This window comes from Mya arenaria, chromosome 4, assembly GCF_026914265.1.
Source record: "Mya arenaria isolate MELC-2E11 chromosome 4, ASM2691426v1".
In the NCBI taxonomy this organism is placed as follows: Eukaryota; Metazoa; Mollusca; class Bivalvia; order Myida; family Myidae; genus Mya; species Mya arenaria.
Window position 1 is genome coordinate 14,343,219 of NC_069125.1, and position 22,162 is coordinate 14,365,380.

Sequence of the window (22,162 nt, forward strand, 5' to 3'; positions counted from 1 at the left end):
TATTGAAAGCTGTGATGAATGGCGAAATGGAGTTTTACTTTCTTTTTCATAAGGAAGTAAACGTTTAAATCGAATGTAAATCATCAGAATGGTTAGTTAGGTATTGAATAGCTTTAAGATTTGCTGAGTTGTTTGTAGGTCATGAGTCCTATATTTTACATGTGTATTTTACTTCTGTAACTTTTACTTTAACTTTTAACTTCCTTGACTTTCACTACTGCGCGTTAAGTTTTAAAGCTGCATTTTAAACTTAATCGTTAACAATATTGCTGAATTTAAATAATGAAATACGTTTGCAAACAAATATCTACGCGGCGCGGCGTATTTTTAAACTGTTAAGTATATGTAACAGAACAAAAACCTAAGTGTAGAAACATTTAGAAAGTGACAGGCCATTGTTGATGACGTCATAAAAAGGTAACCGACATTAGAAAATTACTATTATAAAACACATTTAAACCAGCCTCGATTAAAAACAAATGCAGTTTACTAACGATATATCGGTGTTATTTTGCTGAAAACGCATTTTCTTATCGAGACTAGATTTCGATTTTTTGCCTTTTGTTACAAATCCGAAAAAAAGTGTTTCCTTTTCAAATTACACTAAGATCGGGAAATTAGGAAGAGTATATTTTTTTTGTCTTTCAGTGTTTTTGTTATTTTGCTACATAAATGCGTGAATTTGAACTTAAAACCTTATGAAAACTTATCACAGATTAGAGAAATAAAAACATAAAATTGATGCAATTTGTATCATATATAGTAAATTCTACGTGGCAGATTATTGTAGTTACGACTAAGATCCTTTAATATATAGTCGAACCCCGTTAGCTAGAGCTCGCTTGGCTCGACTTTCTCGTTGGCTCGAATTGGATGTAAAGGACCGATTTCTTTCTACTTAATATAAGCATTCTTGCTTGGCTCAATATTCCCGAGGCTCGAGGTATTTTTGGCCGGTCGCTGGGAGTACGAGCCAACAGGATTCGACTGTATGCAAATAACCAGACTTACAATAGTATCATGCATTAACAGGTTCAGTACTGGACTCGAAGGGAAATGCCACTTAAATTCTTATCACAGTAAGGTTTAACTGATGATTGTTTTTGCTGTAGCATCAAAGTTATAATTTCATATATGAATCAATGCGGGATAGTCGCTCTCATAAGCATTTAGGCGCGACGCTACGATATGGTTTACTCGTGTGAGACCGTGTCTTTCCGTCCATTTTTTTGGTCTGTTGTACATTTTGTGCAAGCGATCTGTAACCAGTTTATGATGAGGCTTATGTTTATAACTGTGTAATTAATAATAAATAATGAGACAAGTGTGAGTTATGGCCAGTTATGAACTAGTTAACCCCATATAGACTGACCGTGTCAAGGCGTTAATCCCATCATTTATCGATAAATATATCAGGATGCATGTATGGTATGTGAGTGTTGTTTGTAAACAGTGTGGATGTCGTGTTTATACGTTTGTGTTCCTAGTTCAGTGTCGTTTGGGCCCTTGCTTTGTGCATACAAACAGGATTTGTGTCATGGTCGCTTCATCGGCAAGACAAATCTTCATCTGAACAAAATACATTTCTCAACTAAAAAAACATAAAATAAATAACACTTTTTTACCATCCAAGTGTCGAAGTGGAGGTTTGACACTAATACTCACTCCTATGAAATCGCCATTTAGTTCGCCGCTTTAAAAAGCCTCGCTACCAAACAAGTGTGCCAAGAAAATTTCGTAAGGAATAGTGCTTTTTTAAACCATCAGACAACATAATGCATTTAGAATTTTAGAACAAGTTTCACCCGAACGTTGAAATTTCCTCCCTTATTACTCGGATGAAGAGAGAAGATCACGAAATCCAAATAAAATAAAGGCCACAGGCGCACGCATACAAGTCAAAGGTAGATTTCATTAAAACAGAAGAAACTAGTTCTAAATAGTTCTTAAATCTTGAAATTAACGCCAGTAAGAAAATAACAATTCATATCAGATAGTGGAGTCAGTAAAAATCAAACTCAATATGAAAGTTTACTGAATGCTGAGGTCGACATTTATAAGGAAGTATACACATCAAACGACGGCGAGCATTATAACTAGTATATAAATGATATTGACTTAGATTTTGCATTAGATTCTAATTAAATAGAAAATTCTGAGAGAACAATGATGAATAAGCTACAAGAACACTTAATGCTATGAAACAAAACAAAAGTCCTGGAATCGATGGTCTTACAGTAAAAGTTTATGAAAGGCTTTGTCATATCATTGGAGATCTAGTTATTTCAGCTTTAAATCAAAATAACGAAAAAGGTCAATTATCTTTTACTCAAAAGCAAAGTGTATTTATTGTTGTTGTTTTTATATAAAATGGGAGATTCAAAAAATCTTTAAAACTTGCGACCTATTTGTCTATTTAATATTGATGATGAATAAGCACCAAACTATTAAGCAAAACGTCCATAATCCGTTTGACCAAGCATTATAAGTCAAGACTAACAAGGATACATTCGGTGAGAGCACTGTTCTGTTACGTAACATCTACAATTGAAAACAATGAATGGATCACAGACGTATTTAGACTACAGCTTGGTAAACGGCAAGGTTGTCCCTTTTCTGCTTTGCTTTTTATTATTGTAACTGAAGTCTTGTCAACTCCGTTAAGAAAATGTGATACATATGAAGGTATAAAATTACAAGGGAAACATCAGTTAAGTTAATCAACTCACAGATGACACAACTCTATTTTGTGAGACCAACAATGAAATACCAATCGTTCTTGATGAAATCGATCAGTTTGGAAACTATTCTTGATGGACATTAAATAGGGAAAATATCCTTTGGATTGGCAAATCCAAAAGTAATGAAGTTAATATTATGAATACCATTCAGCTTACGTCAAGAAACATTAAAATACTTGGAGTGTGTTTTGGACATGATTAACATAAATGGATTCATTACTGGAATGAAAAAATAGATTAATGTAGATTTGATAAATAATTGGAATAAACGAAATCTAACTGTCTTTGGATAAATAACTGTTTAAAAACCTTTACTTTTACAAAAACTTGAATATCTTGTTAAAAATATAGTAATGCCTGATCCAATAATAATAATAAAAAAAATTCCATGTTTTCAATATTTTTTTGGAATGGATTTATTTTATCGTAAAACTGTAAATGGGTTATTTTAAAATAATGACATTAAAATGGGTGAACAATCTGACTAAAACAGTTGAATTAAACATGAAAAGTATACCATTTGTAATATTAGACAAATTTGGAAATAATTTTATCCAATTCCATATGAATGAAGACTACATTAAATCTCTACCTATCAAAGCAAGCGAAATAAACTTTTTTCTATAAGTAGTTGTTATTAATATGGATTCAGTTTACCCAATTTCCAGTTAATTAAACGAAAACAACCAGCAGTTACTACAATATTAGAGAAAATATAATATGGGATAGTAAATTCATAAAAAAATATATTCAAAAACTTTACATATACAATATACTATCGAATATGGGCAACTTAGCCGCGAATTGTATTCTTCATTAGCTCATCAAAAAACAAGTCAGTACTTCAAAACAAGCAACTCCTAGCAGTTGGAAAGAAGCTCTTAGATCAGATGTAACTACAAATACAAAGGTCAGTACAAAATTCCTATTCAAACCTCTCAAAGAGAATAAGCAAATGTATATAATCTATATTAAGCATTTCATGAAATTCTTACATTCATGGTTATCGGGATCGACGGTTACATGATCATATTTGCTGGAACTCTTTCTATATTGTCCATATGGCCATAGTGGATAATAAAAACAAACAGTTTAAAATAAAGTTATTACATAATCTTGTAGCAAGGAATTCCTTTCAGTATTCATTGTAATGAAGTAGAAGATTACTAACACTTCTTTATTAGATGTCCAGTTGTGAGACATTTTTGGAAAGCTATGCATCAGATTTTCAAAAGATGTGGAATACTGAAAGCATTTAAGAATAAATAATATGTAGGTTTTAAAATTAATCAAAAATAATATAATATGGTTAACATTGTTTTAAGTCAGATTGCCCGTTGTATTTATAAGTCCTACGATGATAAAATGCTGGAAGTATATAAAATATATAAGTTCACAAACACGAAGAAATGTCATCGGAAAGTTATCGAATCTTTCGTCTGAAAGTAAAAAACAACACTTGTACTAGCATGTGTATAGTTAACAAATTACAGTGCGTCGATAAAAATGATACAACTCAAAAGCTTACACCGAAATTTATCAAAAAATTAACTAACATATGTACAAACACTTACCATTTTGATCGATACCAATTAACATATTAAGAAAGCGAAATATAGCCTTTATGGCACCCGTAGGTGCATTAACAAATCGTTCAAAAACATTGTACTCATAAATATTTTGTTCAGATAGTGTATTTGCTCTGAAATATTAAAATAACTTTTGTGGAAAAGCAAAGCGCCGTTTGAAACTTATCACGAATGAAACATTATCAAGAATTATATTAATTATATAGGAAATATTGCACAATATCTAGATTTTGCGCTGAAAATACCCAAATAAAAGATTTCTACAAACAATGTACGAACATAATTAAAATCTGTAATAAATTTTAAGCCTAAACAAAGAACACCTCAGAAAAAAGAAAAGCACATACTTAAAATGTGTTATGCATCAGGTTTAACGGTAAAACTCTTACGATCCATATGAATGTATGTTCATGTGTATTGCTTCCAAAATACAGTTTAAACGGGATATTGTCCACGTTTGAAATACTCTCTTTTAACTCGACAACAGAAGGAATGATTTTGGTAGCGGTAACTATATTTCATAGTAGAACCAAATTTCGTCTGATATGTCCTCTAATCTGGAAATACAAAAAGATACTTTCATATACAACTTTTCCTATAGTACACCATACCTGTTACCATGCTTTTAGTGAACGCACATAATCACTAATTGTTTATGAGTAAGTTTAATGTATATCGGTTAATGGGCTTGTGCAATGCATATTGCCTATGGATAAATCAAAGCGCTTAAAGCGTCGAAAGGCTTTCGGACTCTCACGTTTTGTGCGTATAGGTATGAAATTGTAAAACAAATTAACCTTTTACACATACGGACAGAAAATGCATGCTCATAAAATCCTCCGCAAATACTTTAGGATTGTTATGCTCAATATAACCAAAACCATAGTGTACCAGTCATTTGAAATACTCATTGAATATGTGGAATACTCAAATACAAAATGCATTGGACGAGTTTTTTTAAGGTTTCTGTCTACAATGACAGGATACTCGCGCAAAATATGTCTGGATAGAATCATCCACATACAAGTAAATCCCTGTTTGTATAGATGTATGAATATTGGCCTCGACCTATGTCACTCGCGGACAAAATGAACATATTCATATCAGTGATGAATAGATATTCATATGCAACGTGCTCAAGACTCTGTGCTGAAATTACTCAGACAAACTGAAAAATCCTCACAAACTTTCCGATCCATTCGACATTACATGACTATATTCACAAATTGTAGCAGGTTGAAAGCCTGTCGACGTTTTCAGCGCTTTGATTTTAATTGTAAAAGTTTGAAATATGCATATAGTAAGGTTTAAAGGTTGTTAGTATGTACTTACACTAGCAAATTGTTTGATGTGACAGTCGCATAACCATTCATTTTGTGTTAGTACATACTTACAATCAAAATTGTCGCCGATTAAGGCTATTTTTAAATTAAAAAATATTCTAATTAATGAATTACAATCACAAAAAAACTGATTATAGGGTAAAAAAAAAAATCATTTAAAACATTTTGGTTTTGATATCTTACGTCAAAAATGAGTATTTAATTGCATCTTCTATACAACCAATATCATTTCCGGGTTTTATCGAGTTCTCCGGGTTAATTTCCGGGGAGTAAACCTATCCGAATCTGATGTCCCAGATTTAATTTTAACAGATAGTATCTAGTTCCCCAGTCGTGGCCAAAATGTTAACCAAAATATATACATGTATATTTTGATTTAGTACGCATTCATTTTGAAACTTTGTGGATTCTGCTTATTTATATTGCGTTTTGTAACTCGTAAAATAATTGCTAAAATTCTGCGTTACTTACCACTGTCAATGTCTGATATCCACCCTTTCATCTGTTCTAGTGCGGCGAAACAAACGATATTCGAGAAACATCGTCTCGCCTTATACGGTTAATGGTGAAGTCACCTAAAGCGGTGTCACAAATCTCCCCATCCCTTCAAGACAGTCCATGTGCTTTCATTGAGTCGTGTGTATATGAAGTGCAATAGTCCATTCACCAAACGTGATGAAACTATCATTCCGCTCAACTTTCCCTGCAGTCATGTCTTTAGCTATGACATATGTTTTCCCCCGACAAAAGGTGCTCACAGCAGAAACAATGATGCCTATTACATGGTTGGTGATATCTGTAGCTTTGTGAACTGTACAACCTCTTACTTTTAATCTAGTCATCCATTCTACAGACTAAGTCTCATCTTGTTCAAGCTCGCCTATTTTCTTCATTACATGATTTTGGAAAGGTCGTGGTATTGGATGGGTGCCGATACATCCAGAACACACATACATACTGCAGTCAACAGAACATCAAATCATTTCTTTCTCATTCATTGCCTTTATATTAAAAGATGTTGTAAACTCCCGCGATGCAATGACTTGACTTATATTGACGTATATTGGCGGCAGATTTAGTCATAACTTTAATATACTTAATTGTTGATGTCTGAAACATTTAACGATAGTTGCATCCGAGGTTAAGATTAATAAATTTACTGAAGGTAAAAGGATGTTTTGCTTTTTTTAAATTTTCATTCTACTACTACCAACTCACATTTCTCAACCTCTTCTAATAACGTCAAGTGAAAACAGAAAACTCTTTTTACATACGTTTGCAATATATGTATGATTTACATATGTATTTGAGAAAATAAAATTGAACACACAAGGACAAGATTGTAAACAAAGGGGCGTACCAAATACTTTATATGTGAAAATGATATTTTGAATAAAGAAATAACTAATGTGAGTTGTTCTGTGCAATACGCAATTTACTTTTCAACATTTGAACACCAGCTATGTCTTGATTTTGACATGTTTGGAAGCGGAAACAATTCTGTATTAAAATTAAGAAAACATTCCAACTGCCGGAAGTAGGTCACCTTGCAACCTTCTTGTTTCTTAAATTCCAACAAAGTTTGTTTGTTTATTGATACTTTTTTTGTTTATTTCATGTCACGTAGAGGTTATGGAGCCTTGAAATTAAATGCAACCTGGAATTTGAAACTTCCTTAAACGTAAATATTTACCTGCTTCAGAATTAACGTCGCAGTGTATTTAGCCTGAACTGGAGAAGGAACATACTTCGCAGCGAAATAAGTGTATATATTCGGTGGTTAATTGCATTTGTGCTAGTTTATAAAAATCGTCCCTTTTTCTTGGTTACAAATTATTTTGACTTTAGAACTACTGGATTGTGAAAATGCGTTTCTTAATATTGATTTCATGCGCAATATGTGTGCGCGTTGTAACATGTGCGCCTACACAACCGCCGGGCGTCAATAACAGCATGCATCATGATTTGTCATCAAAGATTGGCTCCATCAATTCAGAATTGGATCTTCTAAGACACGAACAATTACAAACTAAGCAAGATCTTAATCAGGCGAAAACAGAGACTCGAAGAATACAAGAGAATCTGGTAGGTATTTCTTGTGTGTAATGTACGCTGATTATACCTGATTAAAACCCAATGAAGGTCGCCATCTTTCTTTAGTAACAACAACAGCACGCAGGGTACAAACCTAAACAATTATCAGACAGGGTTGACGGCCTTTACATAAATTGAAAAGACTACATCACCTTCATGAATATTCTTTTAAGTTTCAATAATAAACATTAAGCTGAATAAGTGGCATGAACAGTTTATAGCTTATTAGGCACAAAACGTTAACAATAATCCTCTTTTGCATTTCTTTCGCTTCCTCTGTAAAATCATAACCCTAAATTGATAGAAACAATAATTTGTATTACAAACTGTCCATGGTCTTTTCTTTTCATTATGAACTCTTCCAATTTATCTTTTTTTCTGTATTACCCTTATGCCATGCTATGCGATATCCATTCCATCCATCCATCCATCCCATCCATCCATGTCTGGTCCAGGAACTACCTTCGCGTCGCTTTAAATAGCGTGACAAAAATGACTGTTAGAACCTGTCAAATCTTAGATACATACAAATACCTAATTTTACTAACGGCACCAGAACCATGTAAATATTCAGGAACATAATTCTTCAAAGAAACATGAGGATAAGCACGAAGCAGAGAAAACTTCCATCTATCCAGACAGCTAGTTGTGTGCCAATTCAAAGTTTATGTCTTTTAACATTATCTTAATCATGAACAGCTCGCCAATACAAAGAAGAAGGCGAATTCGCGTCATCGATTGAATCACGAACTTACCTGAATTCTGCAAATAATGATCTTCAAAAATTCTAAAAACATTCACTTTGTTAAAATGGGCGCATTACGTCTTCATGATTACTTTATACTCGTAAAAATTACTGTTTATTTTTGTTATTTTTTTGTGCTGAGACAACTAATAATTGTTTTCGCATTAGCAATTTGTTTATTTTGCAGAGATGTAAAACATTGTCTTATCATTTTGCTCAATAAAGAGAATTTTGTAAAATCTGACTTCGTTTCGCTGGAGTAGCCTCCCTTGATTTCAATACACAAAAGTACGTTACATATTTATACGCGCGAGCCATTCCATTTCTGGACATTTGACAAATAGCGGCACATTTAAATCAAGTTGAAACCGAAAAATATACATGACTTATTTAATTGTCAGGTATATGCGGTCCCGACGGATATGTGTTTACACACCGAACGCGACGTGATACAGGTTACCAGAAAAACGCCCTCTCATAATATCCCTTATATATCAAATTGGACGATGCAGGTTTGAAGTTAAGAACATTTTATTTTTTCACAGCGCAGCACCATGCAAATTTAATTGCACTTTTATAATCAAAGATAGTGTTACTAGAAATCAAATGTTTTCAATCAAATATATTCTGAACCTAACATTAATCAATCTTCAAAGCACCATTTCAACCCATTGGTCTTCTTGCACATACAGTCGAACCCCGATGGCTCGAACTTCGAGGGACCGACGTAAAAACCTCGAGTGTCGGCAAATTAGAGCCAAGCGGGAATGATTGAGTTCAGTTGAAAGAAATCTATCCTTAACATTCAGATCGAGCATTTTAAAAAGGGATATCTTCATTGAATCTTATGTACCAGTATAGTTTGTATTGCATTTGCATTTCTTTAAAAAACATTCACTTAAACAGACCCAAACAAAAAGAAGGCATGTAAACGCTTGCTTAAAATGTTATAAAAGGCGTCAAATAACATATTAAAGCATTTCAAATATAAAGATATTACAGAAACTATACTCGACTATCAGATAAAAATAGCATGGAACATGGAAATACGTAACAACTAGCAAGCAAGACATTAAACTAGTTCATTAATATTAATTGAATGCAATGTATGGCACAAGAAGAAATAACTTAATGTCTAAACTGTACAATAATTTATTTCTAAATAACATCGGAATTTTGTAACAGTAGAAAGGCAATCTCTTTTTTAAAAATCAAATTGAGGAAAACAAAACGTGGGTTAATTTCCTTAACGAAAGTCACGAAAAACGGCGTTTGTTTGGATCAAATGTCACAACTCAATGTTTTTTTTTCCTTTCTCCATGAATAATCATCCGTTTTTATGAATTATATTAGTATTTATATAACTACCTTAATGTTTCTCTCAATGTATTTATACCCATATTAAATGCAATGCAAAACTGTTTTTTATAGATGGTTACATACTTTTTGTGACCTTAAGTTATATAATATTATATCTGTTATCTAAAAAAACAGTGTAACTCAAAACATTTTAAACTGATCAGTTTTTCCCCTAATATTTAAGTGTAGGATTCGTAATTGGTCCCAGCTAATATATAGTATATGATTCGGATTTAAAACTTTACACAAATTTCAAAATAAAAATAAATCACATGATATCGATATTAAACACTTAATTGATTCCGTCTATATACTAATAATGATATTTCTTATTTTAAGACTAACGAAAAATATACCTACTATGTACAGTTATATTAACAATCAATTGTCGCATAACGTAGTATAAACACTTTAAAGTGTCACGTAACATAAAAGTTACGTATGAAACACTTTAAAGTAATAACAAAAATCAATAGTAGAATTCAAAGTTTATTTGTAACAAAAGCAAATACTTCATCATAATTATTCAATTTAGATGTACTTAGCTGGTGACAGTCGTGATAGCCGCTGGCTATTAGTCCAATTAGCTGGACAGTTCATGACTGTAGAATACGTTCTTTTTGTATAAAACAAGAAATTAAATATGCACAACTGTCACTAGCTAGACAAAAAAGTGGTATATATAGACGCATGATTATAATGTTAGAGAGTTGGGATAGGCAAGGCAAGGAGAGCGGCCTTGGGTCCTTAATGGACGGCAGTTAGGATGCGGGATTACCTTAAATGTCATGCTGTATTATATACTGATTATTATACTTAGAAAGAACGTGGAACAATAAAGACTTAGAACACTTGAACAGTTGTTGGTTGTTTACTGAACGAACTATCACGAAAGTTAAGTGAGCGTTGGCATTACGCGACACAATATATTTTGAGTGAAAATACAGTCTTCGAAATGGTCATTTTGTTATTTAACAAATACAAAAAAACGCGTATTTTCAGCATTTCGGCTTTGCTTTTTTTTGTCTTATCTTATGATCAGTTATGAGAAACATAATATGTATTAAGTAAAATATAGTACACAGCGAAACTGCAAACTTTTGATGATAAGTGAATATTGTCAGAGGTCATGGCGAATTGCCAGAGGCAACTGATAAGCCCTGCCTAATCTTAGCGCTGATTCAGTCGAGTATCGGCCGGCTAGTTTGATCTACATTCCGCATCATGTTAATTGGCTATAAGATCATTTATTCAAGTTTCTTTAGTTTGAACCTAAATAAGTCAATTGAATTCATTATTGTCTGCGTCTGCGTCTGCGTACTTATCAGAATGCCCTTATTATTATTTTGATAAGTTGCTTAGCTTCCCCAAACACTCCGAAAACCTGTTTTATAAATAACGTTTTCACAGTGCTCCGCCAGGCGGTAGTTAGAAAGTTTGTCGAAGAACCTAACCCTCAATCAAACTCTGGTAAAAGACCAAAGATGGGGCCTTGAACGCGGCATAGACTGCAGTAGGTTTCATTTAAAATGGTGAACAATAGGAAGTTTTAGTAAGTTTGTAACTTTTATAAAGTCTTCATTCGAAGCCAAATGTTGCCTTCCGACAAAACATCTATGACGCAATTTATCACGTGGTATACACACATGGATATGTTCAGTGCCTAATAACATTTTCACCAATATTTTATAATTCCAAGAACTCTATATACATATTAGAGGATATCAACTAAGCTATTCATATTTAAACACCATTTTCCTAACACTTAACAGGTGTTTGCAAAATTTTAATTGAATTATTTTAATGCCTTTCAACTTGGTGTATCCCCATATTTCGTAACCGTTGGTTACATGTTAAAATACGTGCATTTTACTTTTAAGGTGTTGCCAGCTTCTTTGTTAAAAGCATAATAGCCAGTCTAGTAAACAATAAATTTTAAGTAGTTAAAATCATTACAACTTAAATCGGTTTGCCATTAACGATTCAATTTTCCGTGGTCAATAGCAAATTCATTTTCGTTTTCTTTGATGAACAAAATATTCGACTTTCGACGTAGAATTATTGTTGATTGTCATCCTGTGTCCATCAAAACAAATTGAGCACGAAATTACAATGTCAATAAAGCTGCATATGCGACATACAATGTAATTATTTTGGTCGAACCTTGACAAAACATATTGAACCTGTAGGCGAAACCCGTTACCATAAACCATGGCTCGATTTCAAAACTGTGACATCATTTAAAGACTAATTATGTTGATGGTGTAAGAACAAAGACCAATGTAGATCATTTTATTAAATTATACATATATGTATTACATGCTATACCGTGTTTCCGGTTTAATATATCAATCACGTATTCTTTGGTTTATATTACATTATAATATAAAATATATCATTGCTTTTTTTGTTGGTCAGAAAATATATCACTTCGCAAGTTTGTAAACAAATTAATGGACAAAAACAATTGCTTAATTTATAACACTCCAGCAAGTCATCCGCGTATTTCTAACCTTATATTTGTGATGAATACAGCTGTACATTTTCCTTCTTTAGAAATCTAAAGAGTAAAGCATGGTAGTTCGTCATGCTTTCGTGAAAAAAAACAACATTTTAAAGACGTCGGTAGTTCGTCTATAGAAACTGAGAATTACTTAATGAACATATCACAAATTATGACGTCATCACTCCGGTTATTACGTCACAATTTCAAAGACAACAAAGTGTCGTTAAAAGAGTTGTGTTTTGATGTAACTCTTATTGGATATCATCTTAGTATGAATTCTACTTATAAACAGGATTAAAAAATTGGATGTATATGTGTTTTTTAAAGTATTCCGGGTTCTATAGTTCTGTAATGCATGTAGCGCGGAAAATTATATTGCTTTGTCGTATTCGGCTTATCACTTCAGCAGGTGAAACAGGTAGCTATTTTTACTGGAAAAAGCATGTTATAAAAAAGAATCTGATACTCGTTATCATATTATACACAATGGTCCAGGAAATATGACAAAAGCTAACATGTACTCGTTGAATAAAAGTGTGTATTAAAAACGCCCCAATGACCGATCCTATATAAATGAGAAAGAAAACTTGAAAATTACAGTGAAAAACAATAGAATCCAAGTTTTGATCTACCAAGCTCTTCATATTAACAGCTCTCCCACCTTAAATTTCTAAAATAACTTCTGACTCAAATGAAATGATATGTATAAATGTTAGTACCTCATTAATAACTTATATTTTCAAAGGTAACATTTCATAACATGTATATCCATAAAAATTGATTTCCAAAAACCGCAAAAAACGGAAAGAAAGAAATAATGAAATTTGGTTACAAAATGCTCGTCTATATCCGTGACGTGTAGTCCTACAACCGTGACTAAACTCATTATACGTGACAATTTTTACGTGACTAGGGCCAACATAAGTGACAGCCTGATATTTTATACTTGCTTTACTTCCAGAATACTGCACTGGGTTATCTCAATATGGTCAAGGACAGAATCTCGCCATCCTCCTTCTGGAAAGCGCCTTCATTCGATGTCGGATTATTGTACGTATTTATTTTGTCAAATGCTAAATAATATAAACCTTAAAGCTGCACTCTCACAGATTTGCCGTTTTGACAACTTTTCCAAATTTCACGTATCAAACTGCAGATTTTCATATTTCCACTCTAAAATTAATATGTTACAGCTAAAAGCGTTACTAACGATTTAAAAAAAGCATAACACATCAATTGAACTTCAATATGAAAATCTGCTATCTGATTTTTGTCAGAAGTCTTATATCACTGGTTTCCTTGCATGAATTGGCTCGTTCTAAGACAAAAATAAAATGAATTTTGTCGAAACGTTCAATCTGTGAAAGTGCAGGTTTAAGAGTAGAAAGTATATCTGCATTAAAAAACACGTGTTTAGTCAAACATGGCAATACTCTGTAATACTGTGCATGTTTATGATATTCCTTTCAAAAAGCTGCGCAGACTCCGGAATGATCCAACAACAATTAAACCCAAAACAATCTCTATTTCATGACGAACATTCTAACCATTTGGACACTGGTCATCCTGCTGGTCTACTATGGCCGAAAATACTTCTTGTTTGTGTTGGAAACATGTTTAAGTTACAGATAAAATGTTATAACCCGATACGTTACAAATAATTTATATACTGGAACGTAGTACGTTATAAGTGAATGAACACGACTGTCAAAATAATTGTTCATACCAAATGTTTTTACATTTGTTACAATGAAAATATATATATTATGTGTACACATGTATATATATACCCTCTGTGCCAAATGCCTTATAGAAATAATGTGAGTGTACCGGTTGACATGCCAAATAAACAAACTATCGATGAAATGAGACCTTTAAAGACTTAGTGAGTAGTAAAACTATGAAATTGTCGTTATTGCAGATACAAAGTTGTCGAGGTCAAGGAGACATTTTTGGTAAAAATTGATTCGTCACCGCTTTCATATCAAGCCCCAACGCAACCGTCAACAACTCAGGAACCTACAACGCAGGCTTCAACAACTCAGGAACCTACAACGCAACTGTCAACAACTCAGGAACCGACAACGCAACCGCCAACAACCCAGGAACCTACAACGCAATGGCCAACAACCCAGGAACCTACAACGCAATGGCCAACAACCCAGGAACCGACAACGCAACCGCCAACAACCCAGGGACCAACAACGCAATGGCCAACAACCCAGGGACCTACAACGCAATGGCCAACAACCCAGGGACCAACAACGCAATGGCCAACAACCCAGGGACCAACAACGCAATGGCCAACGACCCAGGGACCAACAACGCAATGGCCAACAACCCAGGGACCCACAACGCAATGGCCAACAACCCAGGGGCCTACAACGCAATGGCCAATAACACAGGAACCTACAACGCAATGGCAAACAACCCAGGAACCTACAACGCAATGGCCAACAACCCAGGGACCTACAACGCAATGGCCAACAACCCAGGGACCAACAACGCAATGGCCAACAACCCAGGGACCAACAACGCAATGGCCAACAACACAGGAACCTACAACGCAATGGCAAACAAACCAGGAACCTACAACGCAATGGCCAACAACCCAGGGACCTACAACGCAATGGCCAACAACCCAGGGACCAACAACGCAATGGCTTACAACCCAGGGACCTACAACGCAATGGCCAACAACCCAGGGACCTACAACGCAATGGCCAACAACCCAGGGACCAACAACGCAATGGCCAACAACCCAGGGGCCTACAACGCAATGGCCAACAACCCAGGGACCTACAACGCAATGGCCAACAACCCAGGGACCAACAACGCAATGGCAAACAACTCAGGAACCTACAACGCAATGGCCAACAACCGAGGGACCTACAACGCAATGGCCAACAACCCAGGAACCAACAACGCAACCGCCAACAACCCAGGAACCTACAACGCAATGGCCAACAACCCAGGAACCTACAACGCAATGGCCAACAACCCAGGGACCTACAACGCAATGGCCAACAACCCAGGGGCCAACAACGCAATGGCCAACAACCCAGGAACCTACAACGCAATGGCCAACAACCCAGGAACCTACAACGCAATGGCCAACAACCCAGGGACCTACAACGCAATGGCCAACAACCCAGGGACCAACAACGCAATGGCCAACAACCCAGGGACCAACAACGCAATGGCCAACAACCCAGGGACCTACAACGCAATGGCCAACAACCCAGGGACCTACAACGCAATGGCCAACAACCCAGGGACCAACAACGCAATGGCCAACAACCCAGGAACCTACAACGCAATGGCCAACAACCCAGGGACCTACAACGCAATGGCCAACAACCCAGGAACCAACAACGCAACCGCCAACAACCCAGGGACCAACAACGCAACGGCCAACAACCCAGGGACCTACAACGCAATGGCCAACAACCCAGGGACCTACAACGCAATGGCCAACAACCCAGGGGCCTACAACGCAATGGCCAACAACCCAGGGACCAACAACGCAATGGCCAACAACCCAGGGACCTACAACGCAATGGCCAACAACCCAGGGACCTACAACGCAATGGCCAACAACCCAGGGACCTACAACGCAATGGCCAACAACCCAGGGACCTACAACGCAATGGCCAACAACCCAGGGACCTACAACGCAATGGCCAACAACCCAGGGACCTACAACGCAATGGCCAACAACCCAGGGACCAACAACGCAATGGCCAACAACCCAGGGACCTACAACGCAACGGCCAACAACCCAGGGACCTACAACGCAATGGCCAACAACCCAGGGACCAACAACGCAATGGCCAACAACCCAGGGACCTACAACGCAATGGCCAACAACCCAGGGACCAACAACGCAATGGCCAACAACCCAGGGACCTACAACGCAATGGCCAACAACCCAGGGACCAACAACGCAACCGCCAACAACCCAAGGACCTACAACGCAATGGCCAACAACCCAGGGACCAACAACGCAATGGCCAACAACCCAGGGACCTACAACGCAATGGCCAACAATCCAGGGACCAACAACGCAATGGCCAACAACCCAAGGACCTACAACGCAATGGCCAACAACCCAGGGACCAACAACGCAATGGCCAACAACCCAGGGACCTATAACGCAATGGCCAACAACCCAGGGACCTAAAACGCAATGGCCAACAACCCAGGGACCAACAACGCAATGGCCAACAACCCAGGGACCTACAACGCAATGGCCAACAACACAAGGACCAACAACGCAATGGCCAACAACCCAGGGACCAACAACGCACAGGCCAACAACCCAGGGACCAACAACGAAATGGCCAACAACCCAGGGATCTACAACGCAATGGCCAACAACTCAGGGACCTACAACGCAACCACCAATAACTCAGGTACCTACATGGGATGCTTTAACAACTAAGGAACCTAAAGCGCAAACTCCAACAACTCCGGAACCTGCAACACAGACTTCAACAACATTCAAAAAGAAACCCCTACATTCATTTTAGAACTGCAAGAAAGAGTAATATGACATAAGCACCCACTTTTAAATATTCTTTCATAATCGAATGGCTTCTAGTAGACGGAATCACAGGGGTTTCTCTCGAACAAAAATCCGTTATATATAATATATTGACAAGGGATACATCATCGATTGCGCAATTCTGACACAGGTTCGCAAAGCAAAAATGCGTGTGTAAAAGTACCTCTATCAACCAAAAGACAATTTTTGACGATGTAAATCAGTAAATAAACATAAAATATTCACACTGCAACAACAATTCTAATTATAGCATTCTGAACAATGTCTGTTAATTTGTTACCGCAAATCGAAATCAGGTATGGTCACATCTACTTTTTGACATGCTTTAGATATAATGCGCCGGGGTTACAAAATGGAAAACATGGAATTATTCGGTTTAAAATATTGTGAATAAAAACACTCTTTTTTCAATACGTTTATTAGATTGCAACGTTACTGTGAATTTAAAAGCAAGCAAAAGAATCTTAAATAAATATTGGTGATACTTATAGGTAAGTATAGATAATTCTAGAAAAATGGAAATTTGTTGACTTATTAACGCTGCCTTTCTTTGCCTACTACAAATAGGTTAATCAGACACTGTTATGAAACTAGCCAATTGTATTAAAACCGATTTTGTTATTTACTATTATTCAGATATCACTTACTGTGTACTGAGGTTGTATTCAAAACAAGTCTTAATTGGGTCTTTGAACGATGTAGCTAATCGGATTGTTCTAAATAAATAACGGACCAATTCAGTGAATGGAGTCAATGATGTATGACCACAATATTGACGTTAATTGCATATTGAATTCCACACGTTTTTTTCCATACACCAATGAACCGCGATACTTAAACATACGCGCCTTAGTTTAACGTCCTCAATCATTTTTACTAGACGATACAGAAACGAACATTAAAATAATGCTTAATAAACGGGCTTTGTTTGTTACCATGGTAAAGAGCACATAACTCAAATTTTAAGTGACCCCTCAGGGTAACATGATGTAAGTTACATAATAAACATAATGCTTCTCCCTGAAGTCCCTCACACTTATAATAGTTATGTAAAATGACGTGTTTTGGGTAGCAGTGGAAATGTTTAAGTGATGGATAGGTTGATTCTAAATCGTTCTAGAATATAGAACTGTGTAGCCATGTATTTTGAAAGCCTGTCAAAATGCTTTGTATGTTTAAAGATGCCCTCTTACTCCCAAATAAGATTACCCACAATTAATACAATTGTTTAATTGTACTAAAAAGGATGAATAAATGTTAAAAACAATGTTTTGTTATGAAGGATACAGAGTTTAATTTGAAAACAAAATGTGCAGAAAACACGGTAATTCTACCTTATGAGACGATGGCAGATCACAATAAATATTTTAGCACTCGCCAATCACTTAATAGTTCTACGTTTCCAGGTATTAAATACACGGCTATTATCTTGTTATCAGTAATTAAAAATGTCGATAAATGCATTATTTAGTTAGTAGTTAAAGGTTAATCACTCAAAAATTATGTTTGTTATACACGTATATTTATTGATTTTGAATAAGAGAGTCACTCTAAAAGGGCACACTAGAGGTTTACAATAAATACCAAAAAAGCATCATTATATTTATCTTATTTGACTGTAATGATCAAAATAGAAAAACCAATATGATTTGTGTACATGATTAAAATCAATTAACCATTAGATTCGTGGCCACAAATAACCCAGTTTAAAAGCGTTTATCTGTACATGCATTTGCATCATATGTTTTTTTTTATTTGATCATTAGAGTCAAATGACTTTAACACAATAATGTTTCAAAATGGAATAAAAACATATATTAAGTGAAACCTATATTGTACCCCTAAGGCTAAAATTCTAAAATTATATTAGCAACATTTTTCATTTAATGCTGATCTTTTGTAAGTTTAAAACACAAGTTTGTTTAGTATAGTCATCAGAGTCAATCATTACTTAGCCATTGTGACATTTGAGACCAAATATTGACTTATTTGTATAGAGTAAAGACGGATTGTTTGTTAATTGGTTTGTAAACTGAAAGATGAAAATCTAATTTTCAGGCAAGTACTGAGTCACCTTCGTGGCTAAGCAGCTCACAGATGCAAAGTATTAAGGAACAACTCAGGATAGACGAAGGAGTTATATACAAAGTCTACAAGGACTCTTTGAATAAATTAACGTTTGGTGTTGGTCATTTAATAACCGAAAATGATCCGGAGTATGGAAAACCAGTCGGTACCCCTGTGAGTGAGGAACGGGTGGACGCGGTATTCAAAACTGACGTAGCGGTATGTGGCGTTTATCTTAAAGATGCAATAAAGGCGTTGAATGGGATATGCAAAATGCAATAAATGCATGGGCATATTTAATGAAAATGCAAACAATACAATACGATACGATACATTACGATACATCACGATAAAGCACGATACGATACGATACGATTCGATACGATACAATATGATACGATACAGTACGAAACGATACAGTACGATACGATACAATACGATACAATACGATACGATACAGCACGATACGATACGATACAATATGATACGATACGACACGAAGTAGTACGAGGCGATGCAATATAATATAATTCAATATAATACAGTACAATACGATACGATACGATCGGTCAAATGTGTTGGCAAAACAATTGCGGATAATCATTGAATATAGAATATTTTCATAGTTTAGGAGTGTATTTTATAATACATGGATATTTAGTTATCTTACTGTCAGAGACCACGCTAGTTTGTTGACAGATATTGAGGCGTGGGTGGGGTAAAATAAATCATTAATTCTGTTAATTGTTGTGTGAATTTTCCGGGAAGTTCGTATTACGTATTACGACAAACAGTTCAAAATACTATGATATTACATTCTATTTCTGTTCGAACAGTTGTTTTCGTCTGCTATTTGTTTGGTATGAAAGCAAACGTTCGAACATTCAGCTTCAAGATCAAGAAAACGATCATAAACGGGATAACAATTTTTCTAATGAACGGGAGGTTGTTAATTTACAAATATATCTTAATTTAAAGTTAAGTTACATTTCTTTAAATTTCAAATATTTTAATTGCAAACATTTTCAGTTTCAGTTTCAAAACTAAAGCGTTCTGTTTTTGGTCAAGGGGAAGTAACTACAATGTATTTTAAAAATAGTTCGGAAATATGATATTTTCACACCTTATTTTGTAGTAAAAGTATCAATTTGTTGTTATTTCAGTGATAAAACTCAAAATTTCATCGAAAAGCATGAAAAACAACAACAAAACAATACAACACGATACTATACGAAACGATACGATACGTTACGATTCGTTATGATACGATACGATACGATACGATACGATACGATACGATACGATACAATGCAGTGCAATGCAGTACAGTACAGTACAGTACAGTACAGTACCGTACAGTACAGTACAGTACAGTACCGTACAGTACAGTACAGTACAGTACAGTACAGAACAGTACAGTACAGTACAGTACGAAACGATGTGATACGGTACAATACGATTCGATGCGATGCTATGCGATGCGATACGATATAATACGACATAATATAATATTATACGATACGATACGATACGATATGATATGATATGATATGATATGATACGATACGATGCAATACGATACAATTTAAAATAATTCAATACAATACGATATAATATAATTCAATAAACATGTAACACAATAAAATACGATGCGATTCGATGCGATGCGATGCGGTACAATACAATATAAACTGATACGATACGATACGATGCGATACAGTGAGATGGTTTATTATGTAACATAAAAAGCATACACATGTTTTGAAAACGAATGGGTGGTATTTTGCTGTTATGTATTGTGACAATATTCAAAACCTTATCCAGCCAACACCTACGTAAACAGCCCATTATGCACTAATGACTGGAGACTGAGTCTTAGGTTCAGACTCAGAAAAGCGATATTTTAAAAATAATGAACAATCATTCTTTTGGATACATTTTTGAGACTTATAGAAAGTCCTTGACTTAGACTTCAGACGTTAAAGATGCACTCTTACTCCCACATAAGATTTACCACAATTAAAACAAATGTTGTAATATACCTAAAAGGATAAATGAATGATGAAAACAATTGTTCTGATTAAGGATACCGAGATTTATTTGAACGAAATGAAGAAAACACGGTATTTCTACCTTATGAGATAATAGTAGATCAAATTAAATCTTTCAGGACTCACCAATCATTTGATTTTTCGTGTTAAGCTTTTAAATACACGGTTACAATCTTGTTATTAGTAATTAATATTTTCCATAAATGCATTATTTAGTAAGCAGTAAAAGGTCAATCAATCAAAATGTATCTTTATTATATCAGTGTGTTAGAATATCAGCCCCGCTATGTTGCTCCTCTTCTACAAATTCGTTTATCTTGATGCGCTTTTATTATTCAACTACTGCAATATATTTGTTCACACGAGAAGTAGACTTCGTATTTTGTAACAACTGTTAACAATCGTTTATTTTATAGGAAGCTGTAAAACTAACCCAGAGTATATACGATCCGGGATGTCAGACCTGGCCGGGCGAAGTGAAGGAGATTATGGTCAACATGGCCTTCAACCTGGGAGGAAACCTGAAGAAGCTAAGAAAGGTCAAGAGGGCTTTAAATAAACGAAACTGGCAGAAGGCTGCAGATAAAATGAAGGACAGTGACTGGTACACACAGGTCGGGGATAGAGCGGAGCGACTCGTGGAGAGGATGCGGAACGTGGAGGAGAAATAAAATCTGAAAAACGACATTGTCATCTTTATATGTATCGTTATTTTCTAACGTGTGCCATCATTGGCTTTCAAATCATATTTCTATTTTGTAAACTTTTCTATCGACCCGTGAAAATATTTAATTATATATATATATATCTCTCTATAGTATTGCACGTATGCATATTTTCATTATCTTGTTTATCGTAAGTGTTATATATCTAAATTTATGACATAACTTACGGCACAGGAGTGAAAACACCCCATGCAGTTATTTTCATATATAACTAGTGTTATAACTATGCAAATTCGGTTACCGCATCACAGAAATATGTATTCATACGCGCTATCAAAAAGTGTATAACAAACATTAGAAACAATGTTTCAAAAGAAATCGTGTCGGTGTGCACAAACTCGGCTCCATGATGAAACGAATGGTGAAGATGGCTGG

General features: G+C 35.3%; 2 protein-coding genes across 2 annotated transcripts; both read left to right on the plus strand.

Moving 5' to 3' along the window:
• Positions 1-7,413: 7,413 nt before the first annotated feature.
• Positions 7,414-14,674, plus strand: LOC128230644 (salivary glue protein Sgs-3-like; the record flags this gene model as incomplete). Its single annotated transcript, XM_052943087.1, has 3 exons — positions 7,414-7,758; positions 13,339-13,427; positions 14,299-14,674. Coding segments are annotated over exons 1-3 (684 nt in total), but the record flags the coding sequence as incomplete, so codon positions are not given.
• Positions 14,675-14,676: 2 nt separating this feature from the next.
• On the plus strand, positions 14,677-22,124 carry LOC128230645 (adhesive plaque matrix protein-like). The gene is made up of 4 exons (XM_052943088.1): positions 14,677-16,473; positions 16,583-16,792; positions 19,003-19,230; positions 21,479-22,124. Exons 1-4 carry the CDS (start codon positions 14,677-14,679, stop codon positions 21,731-21,733), a joined length of 2,490 nt encoding a protein of 829 aa, XP_052799048.1. The 3' UTR covers positions 21,734-22,124.
• The last annotated feature ends 38 nt before the right edge of the window (positions 22,125-22,162 follow it).